This window comes from Papio anubis, chromosome 4 (genome assembly GCF_008728515.1).
Source record: "Papio anubis isolate 15944 chromosome 4, Panubis1.0, whole genome shotgun sequence".
Lineage (NCBI taxonomy): Eukaryota > Metazoa > Chordata > Mammalia > Primates > Cercopithecidae > Papio > Papio anubis.
In genome coordinates this window covers 6800370-6809513 of record NC_044979.1, presented here as the reverse complement: position 1 = coordinate 6809513, position 9144 = coordinate 6800370, and the positions used below count along the sequence as shown (strand labels likewise).

At 48.9% G+C, this 9144-nt stretch overlaps 1 protein-coding gene across 1 annotated transcript; it reads left to right on the top strand.

The window, feature by feature from the left end:
* Positions 1-1012: 1012 nt before the first annotated feature.
* LOC103883352 (translation initiation factor IF-2-like) lies at positions 1013-3143 on the top strand. Its single transcript, XM_021936547.1, has 3 exons — positions 1013-1345; positions 1923-2348; positions 2602-3143. Exons 1-3 carry the CDS (start codon positions 1013-1015, stop codon positions 2797-2799), a joined length of 957 nt encoding a protein of 318 aa, XP_021792239.1. The 3' UTR covers positions 2800-3143.
* The last annotated feature ends 6001 nt before the right edge of the window (positions 3144-9144 follow it).

The following is a 9144-nucleotide window of genomic DNA, read 5'->3' as shown; positions in this document are numbered from 1 at the left end:
TGACAGATGAGCGAAGCCAGGTGAGAAGTCTAAAGAAATTCAAGTACAAAGGCCCTCTGACAAAAAGGTCTTGGCAGAAACGTGGTCAGTGCGCTTGCTGCATTGAAACTGCTCCTGTAAGCCAGGGATCCTATAAGGTAGGCCTTGAATTCCATGGTGGGGAGCTCGGTTAGGACCCCCACGATAGGCAGGAAGGCAGCTGGAAAGAGCAGTTCTGCCATTCTTCCGGATATATTAATGAGCCATGATGGGTCGTCCTGGTGGACCTCTGGAGTCTGAGCTGGGTCCACGTTTGAGGTCTCCCACTTTAGTGACCCTGGGAAAGTTACTTGAGTCTCCTTATTTGAATAGCCAAGGGTTTCTCGTGTTTGATGCCAAATGCCTTGGGCGGGGATTGGCTCCAAACCTCAGCCTCATCAGTCAGTCAATTTATCCTCACATTCAAGAGCAGCCATTTACAAAACGAGTTCAGAAATTTAAAAAAAAAAAAAAAAATACAAATTTTAAATCGTTAGAATACTGCATAAACAAACTAGAAGCAGGCCGGGTGCAGTGGCTCACGCCTGTAATCCTAGCACTTTGGGAGGCCGAGGCGGGCGGATCACCTGACCTCAGGAGTTCGAGACCAGCCTGACCAACATGAAGAAACCCCGTCTCTACTACAAATGCAAAAATTAGCTGGGCGTGGTGGTGGGCGCCTGTACTCCCAGCTATTTGGGAGGCTGAGTCAGGAGAATTGCTTGAACCGGGGAGACGGAGGTTGCAGTGAGCCGAGATCGCGCCATTGCACTCCAGCCTGGGCGACAGAGCGAGACTCCATCTCAAAACAAACGAACAAATAAAAACAAAGTAAAAGTAGATTCCCCAGGCAAAGCTGATAATATTGCTGGGATAATCGACTTTGTCACTACAGTCTCACTTGGTACTTTAAGAAACTCCATCTTGATCCTAGGTCTGGGTTGATCTGGGCGTTCCTGCTATTTCTGTGTTTTAAAAACCTAAAGCAATAAAAATGTTGATATTGACATTTATCATTTTTATCCTCGCCCTCTGCCTTGTTTTGCTGGGAGATCTGTTCCACTTGGCTGAGTTTAGAGAGGGCGGGGAAGCGGGGGAGAAACCGAGGCGCAGGGTGGAGAAAGGGAGAAAAGCCTTGCAGACTGAACACACGAGAAAACCTGGAGAAGGGATTCGCTGTGCTTATTTCAGGGAAGAAAACCGAGAAGTGAAGCACAGAGGGGTCAGGTTCCGGGAGCAGCGGGAAGGTTGCAGGGGGCCCCAGGGCAGGTCGTGGAACTCAGGCAGCGGCACCGGGGGCCCAGTTCAGGCCGCGGGGTGCAGCCGGGCAAGACCGCTCGGGCTGCCGAAACGGGAGGAGATCAGAAAAAGGAGAGACATGGAGAAAAGGAAAGGAACAGGAGCAACACTCGGGCGGGAAGGAAAGAGGCCGAGACAGAGGAACGCCCGCAGGAACCCGCAGCCGAGCAGCCAGCCGGGCTGGGCGGGGAAAGGGGGCTGCGGAGGGGGCGGGGTGCCAGGCGGCGCGAGGCCAATGAGAGGGCGGGCCGGGGCGAGGGCGGGGCGCTAGGCGACATGAGGCCAATGGAAGGGTGGGCCGGGGCGAGGGCGGGGCATTAGGCGGCGCGAGGCCAATGGGAGGTCGGGCTGGGTCCTCTGGGCTGAGGCTGGGTGCCAGGCGGCGAGAAGCCAGTGGGGGGGCAGGTTGGGGGCAGGGGCGGGGCCCCAAGCCAATGGAAGGGTGATACCGAGGGGGCGGGGCGCCAGGCGGCGAGAGAGCCAATGGGAGGCAGAGACGGGGACCGCGGGCCGTGGGCCGCCCCGCGAGGGGAGGGAGACCCGGAAGGCGGTGGGGGCGGGGAGTGGAGCTGACAACCTGTCAAATCCACTTTGGGACGAACTAGGTCACGCGCTTCCCGGGCCGGGCACCCCCGCCCGCGAGGCCCGGCCGCGGTTCCTTCCTCTTCCTGCCTGCGGCGGTGGGGGTGGGGCGGGCCTCGGGACACCTGCCTTCGTCGCCGGCCGCCGGCCTCGTGCGGCTTCCCGGGCGGCTCCGCCTCGGCCGTACACCCCCGGCCCGCTCGCGGCGGGTGGAGCCGTGGTCCCGCAGGCCCAGCCGCGCTCTCTCCCTGGACACCGGGAGCCCCGCGCGGCCTCGCGGGCAAAACCTCTGGACTCCCCGCACCCCCGACCGTCTCCGCGCCGCTCCTTCTCGCGCGCGACCGTGGACTCGTCCCCGCGGGCCCGGGTTGGCAGAAGCTGCGGGGGCCGGGGGCGCACTACTTGGCGCGGAAGGGCCAGCGGCGGGCGGAGGGATCCCCGTCCGCGGGGTGAGCCGCAGGGAGGGGTCGGGAGGAGCCGCAGGGGGGAGTCGGGAGGAACCTGGCGCCCGCACCCACGCGGGCCGTGGTCACCTGTTCCCCGCGGGAGCCCGGCCGCGCTCGGGGGGAGGCACGCTCGCAGCTGGGGCTGCCGCTTTGTGCCCGTGGAACCGCGGGGAAGGCGCCGCGCTCTCGGGTCTTCCTGGCGGGTGGTCCTGCACTTTCCCACTCTCTGGTACGGACCGCCGCGATCTGTTTCCAGGCAGAGGAAAAGACGTCAAAGACTCAGACAGAAGGCAGCGTGAATCCAGGGCCCGGGATGCAGGGTTTGCTGGAACGCCAGCCGGTGCGATCGCGCCCCTGGGATTCCGCTTGGCCCGCGCGTCCTTTTCCCTGCACCGTGGACTCAGTAAAGCCGGATCTGTCCAGCGCTTACAGCGTGGAGGTGGAGGCGGACTAATCAAGCAATGCTCTGTTATTATTTCTACCCATCCCCTTTTCTCCGTGCTAATTTGCTTAGAACTTTAACATCGAACAAATGTCATCGGACAGCAAATGTCATGTTGTTTAATTTTCACTCCTTGACCGTTATGTTAATTTCTCTCCCGAACAAGGTGACGCATTGTTTTAAGTAACAATGACCAACTCATGTACTCTTTTTGCAAATTGTATGAATTGAAGGGTAAAATGTGGGAAAACGCTAAATTTTAATGCTAAATTTGAACATTTGACACAATATTTTGAAATGCTTCTTTGCAATATTATGGCATTTCGGAACAGATTAAAATATTTCATTTTCAGACATTTCTTTGGTCAACAAATACTTCTTGAACGTTTATATGCAAAGCAATGCATATAACATTTTCATTGCTTTACAAGTGTATTTATCAGTAAAAGAATTTTGTTTTAAATTCTAGCCTTCATTTAAATGTATTTTAGTTACCACATTGGGAAGAAAATAAAATATTACTGTGTACGGAATGTACAGACATGTTTTTATATTTACAAAAAATAGTCTTTAAGAAAGAAAATATGGCCGGGTGCTGTGGGTCACGTCTGTAATTCCAGCATTTTGGCATGCCGAGGCAGGCGGATCACCTGAGGTCAGGAGTTGGAGACTAGCCTGACCAATAAGGTGAAACCCCGTCTCTACTAAAAATACAAAAATGAGCCGGGGCGTGGTGGCGGGCGCCTGTAGTCCCAGCTACTTGGGAGGCTGAGACGGGAGAATTGCTTGAACCCGGGAGACGGAGGTTGCAGTGAGCCAAGAGTGTGCCACTGCACTCCAGTCTGGGCAACAGAGCGAGACTCCATCTCAAAAATACATATATACAGATATCTATATATAGAGATATCTATATAGATATATAGGTATATACAGATTATAGTATATATAGATGTCTATATATAGATGTATATTCCTTACATTCAACATAAGAATGAGCTTATTCATAATTAGCTGTAGTATTATTGCACTTGAAGAACTACCATATTGATTACATTTATAAATACTATTTATAAGTATTTAAATAGAAATATTTTAAATAGAAATTAAATGCAAACAAAGCAACAAAAAGAGGCCTTTCATACATGGTTATTGGCTTTTCATTGTAGCCAGTTCTTACTGCCAGCTAATTTTCCAAAGGGAATCGTTGCTTTCTGTTTTGACCAATTGGCAACCTATACAGTGCTAGAAACTCTTAGCCCTCATTGGGTGTATAAATATATATCTTATTTCAAATGTTTTGTTATCTATTCCTACTGGAGGTTGTTTTCTTCTCTCTCTCTCTTTTTTTTTTTTTTTTTTTTTTGAGACGGAGTCTCACTCTGTCACCAGGGCTGGAGTGCAGTGGCAGCATCTCAGCTCACTGCAACCTCCGCCACCCGGGTTCGAGCGATTTTCCTGCCTCAGCCTCCTGAGTAGCTGGGATTACAGGCGCCTGTCACCACGACCAGCTAGTTTTTTGTATTTTTAGTAGAGATGGGGTTTCACCATGTTGGCCAGGCTGTACTCAAACTACTGACCTCGTTATTCAGCCGGCGCTGCCTCCCAAAGTGCTGGGATTACAGTCATGAGCCATCGCGCCTGCCCTCTTTTTTCTTTTTCTTTTTCTTTTCCTTTCCTTTTCTTTTCTTTCTTTCTTTCTCTCATTTTGATCTTAATACCCACTAAAAAGATAAAACTACGAGTGTTTTTCTTCAGATCACGAGATTGTCAATAATAGAAAGTCAACACTGCCAAATCATGAGAACGAATTGCGTATCATTGTACAAAAAATGAATACTGGAAATTAGCTCCTAGATCTATTATATTACCATAATAAGAAAAACTAAAGAATTAAAAAATCTAAACAAAATGCAATCCTAAATTATGCTGCAGCCAGGCAAGGTGATTCACACCTGTAATTCAGCATTTTGGGAGGCCAGAGCCGATGGTGTCTTGAGCCCAGGAATTGGAGACTAGCCTGGGGAACATGCCAAAACCTCATCTCTACAAAAAGGAAAAAAGTACAAAAAATTAGCTGGGCGTGGTGGCACATAGCTGTAGACCTAGCTACTCAGGAGGCAGAGGCAGGAAGATTGCGTGAGACGGGGATGTCGAGGCTGCAGTGAGCCATAATGGTGCCACTGCACCCCAGCCTGGGCAACAGCCACACCCTGTCTCGAAACAACAACAACAAATTCATCTTGCTGCATTTCAGTATTTTTAACTCGTTTAACATAGTGTAGACAGTTTTGACGTGATGTGTCACATCTTTTTTTAACATCTAATTTTTTTTTGAAATGGTGTTTCGCTCTTGTTGCCCAGGCTGGAGTGCAGTGGCGCAATCTCTGCTCACTGCAACCTCTGCCTGCCGGGTTCAAGCAGTTCTCCAGTTTCAGCCTCCCAAGTAGCTGGGATTACAGGCGTGTGCCACTACGCCCAGCTAATTTTTGTATTTTTAGTGGAGACAGGGTTTTGCCATGTTGGCCAGGCTGGTCCCAAACTCCTGACCTCAGGTGATCTGCCCGCCTCAGCCTCCCAAAGTGCTGGGATTACAGGCGTGAGTCACCGTGCCCAGCTGGTGTTAGTTTTTTAATTGATTAAAATACATTTAAAAGGATAGAATAAAAGGGCAGATGAAAATATGGCAAAATCAAAGCGGTTATGGATTTCCAAAAATTTTTCTAGTGACATGTTGTACGTACACAATCAGGGAAGAAACTAAAAATCAAACTGAGCATGTGCTTATTGAGTTTTAATTCCATAAAAGAAACAAAAAAATTATACTATAGCTACAGATGTTACTGTCTCCAGATTTCAAAAATGTTTTCCAACTATCTCAAGGGGACTGGGCAAGAGAGAACAGATGGCTGAGCATAACCTACTCCCAATGCTAGAGAAGTAAATCAAAGTGCATTTCATACTGATGCTACCTCAGTAATACCGGCTTTGAGCAGAGAAGGATGGTGTAAATCGCTTTCCCCCACTGTAACCCTTAAAGCCCGCTCGTCCCCCAGCTTTGTTTGAGGACGGATAGTTTGTGATCGATCGACAGCATCTAGGAAGGGATGTTAGTTTGCTAGGGCTGAGGTAACAAAGTGGCACAGACTGCATGGTAGCAGAAATGTACTTTCTCTTGGCTCTAGAGGCCTAAAGTCCAATATCAAGGCATTAGCAGGGTTGGCCTCTCCTGAGGGCATCTCAGCTTGTAGATGGTGTCTTTACTTGTGCCTTCACATGGTTTTCTTTATGTGTGTGTCTGTGTCCTGATCTCCTCTTGTTATGAAGACACCAGTCATATTGAATCAGGGCCCACACTGAGAACTTTTTTTTTCTTTTTTTTTCAGACAGGGTCTGATTCTGTCGCCCAGGCTGGAGTACTGTGGCTCCATCATGGCTCACTGTGGCCTCAACCTCTTGGGCTCAAGCGATCCTCTTGTTTCAGCCTCTCAAATAGCTGGGACTACAGAAGTGTGCCACAATCCCTGGCTAATTAAAAAAAAATTTTTTGACTGGGACGGTGGCTCACGCCTGTAATCCCAGCACTTTGGGAGACCGAGGTGGGCAGATTACCTGAGGTCGGGAGTTCTAGACCAGCCTGATCAACACGGAGAAACCACGTCTCCAAAAAAAAAAAAAAAATTAGCCAGGTGTGGTGACACATGCCAGTAATCCCAGCTACTCGGGAGGGTGAGGCAGGAGAATTGCTTGAACCTGGGAGGTGGAGGTTGCAGTGAGCCAACATTACACCATTGCACTCCAGCCTGGACAACAAGAGTGAAACTCCATCTCAAAAAAAAAAAAATTTTTTTTTTTTTTGGCCAGGCATGGTGACTCATACCTATAATCCCAGCACTTTGGGAGTCCGAGGCAGGTGGATCACCTGAGATAACGAGTTCGAGACCAGCTTGACCAACATGGCAAAACGCCTTCTCTACTAAAAATACAAAAATTAGCCAGGCGTGATGGTGGGCGCCTGTCAACCCAGCTACTCGGGAGGACCCCTTGACCCTGGAAGGTGGAGCTGAGATGATGCTACTGCACTGCAGCCTGGCTGACACAGCAAGACTCCGTCTCAAAAAAACCAAAAAAACGTATAACAACAAAACAAATTCCAAACTGCATTGACTTTTTCTACAGCAAGGAAATTTTGATGTGAACCAAAGAATTCTTCTTTTCATTTTGTAGCAGGCTCCAGTTCCTTTTGGAAAAGATGAGGGTATATATAATGAATAAATAAATAATATCACTGTATTTTGCATTGGCAGAAAAAAAAATGTATGTGCAAGCAACAATCTTTTCCTTGTTTCAATATTAAATTGCTTACTTGGACTAAAGTAAACCTTTAAAAGTATAAAACTGCTTGGCATTCGTATCAGTTAGCGTAAATTCAAAGGAAATCAATCAGCATAACCAAGTGACATTGAGTCAATGTTGATTTTTCTCTTCTACTGGACTTATTTATTTATTTATTTATTTATTTATTTATTTATCTTTGAGACAGGGTCTTGCTCTGTCACCCAGGCTAGAGTGCAGTGGAGCGATCCTCACTTACTGCAACCTTCACCCTCAGCTCAAGTGATCTCCCACCTCAACCTCCCAAGTAGCTGGGACCACACCGCCACCATGCCCAGCTAATTTTTTTTTTTTTTTTTTTTTTTTGGGATAGAGCCTCACTTTGTCCCCCAGGCTGGAGTGCAGTGGCGCAATCTTGGATCACTGCAACCTCTTCCTCCCGGGTTCAAGCCATTCTTCTGTCTCAGCCTCCTGAGTAGCTGGGATTACAGGCACAGGCTGCGATGCCCGGCTAATTTTTCTTTTTTTTTTTGGCAGTCGGGGGACGGAGTTTCACTCTTGTTGGCCAGGCGGCAATGCAATGGCGTAATCTCGGCTCACCACAACCTCCGCCTCCCGGGTTCAAGCCTCCCAAGTAGCATGGATTACAGGCATGTGCCACCCCACCCAGCTAATTTTGTATTTTTAGTAGAGACGGGGGTTTCTCCATGTTGGTCAGGCTGGTCTTGAACTCCCAACCTCAGGTGATCTGCCCGCCTTGGCTTCCCAAAGTGCTGGGATTACAGGCGTGAGCCACCGCACCCAGCCACCGGGCTAATTTTTTGTATTTTAGTAGAGATGGGGTTTCATCGTGTTCCCAGGCTGGTCTTGAACTCCTGAGCTCAGGCAATCTACCCACCTTGGCCTCCCAAAGTGCTAGGATTACAGGGGTAAGCCACCACGCCGGGCCAATTCTTTGTATTTTTAGTAGAGATGTAGTCTCACTATGTTGCCCAGGCTGGTTTGAACTCAAATGATCCATTCTGTCCTCCCAAAGTACTGGGATGTACTGGTGTGAGTCACTGCTCTCGGCCAAGACTTCTTTTATTTACACTTCATGGGAATTATGTTTTGGAGATGCCTAAGGCACAGAAAAATTAAATGATGCTGTAGACTGAATTGTTTCTCTCCTACCCATTCATGTGTTTAACCCCTAACACCCAATGTCACTGTATCTAGAGACAGGATCTTTAGGAGGTAATTAAGGTTAAGAGAGGTGCACTGATCCTAGCCCCCTCTCTCTGCCATGTGAGGATACTTAGAGAAGGTGGCAGCTACAAACCAGGAAGACCTACTCTTGCCAGAGGCAGCAGCTGCAGGCACCTTGTTCTTGGGCTTCCTACTCTCCAGAACTGTGGAAATAAATGTATGTTTATTTATTTGCAGACAAGGTCTCGCTCTGTTACCCAGGCTGGATTGCAGTGTCATGATCATAGCTCACTGTAACCTCGAATTCCTAGGCTCAGGTGATCCTTCCACCTTGGCCTCCCAAAGTGTTGGGATTACAGGCATGAGCTACCATGCCCAGCCAATTCTGTTGTTTAAGGCCCCCCATCTGTGTGTTTTGTTATAGCAGCCCAGGCAGGCTCATACAAATGACCTGCCTAAACCCCTGACTGTCTCCTTTGTAGCTTCCAGGTCTTCATCTTACATATGTCTTCATTATTTCCTTTTCTGAAGAAATGATGCCCAGTCCACCCTAGCAAATGTAAGCCCCATGCTCATTCTCTGTCAGAGCACATTTTTATTTCTTTTTTGTTGAGACAGAGTTTTGTTCTTACTGCCCAGGCTGGAGTGCAGTGGCAATCTCAACTCACTACAACCTCTGCCTCCCAGGTTCAAGCAATTCTCCTGCCTCAGCCTCCCGAGTAGCTGGGATTGCAGGCACCCCCTACCATGCCCGGCTAATTTTTATAGTTTTAGTAGAGACAGGGTTTCACCGTGTTGGCCAGGCTGGTCTTGAACTCCTGACCTCAGGTGATCCAC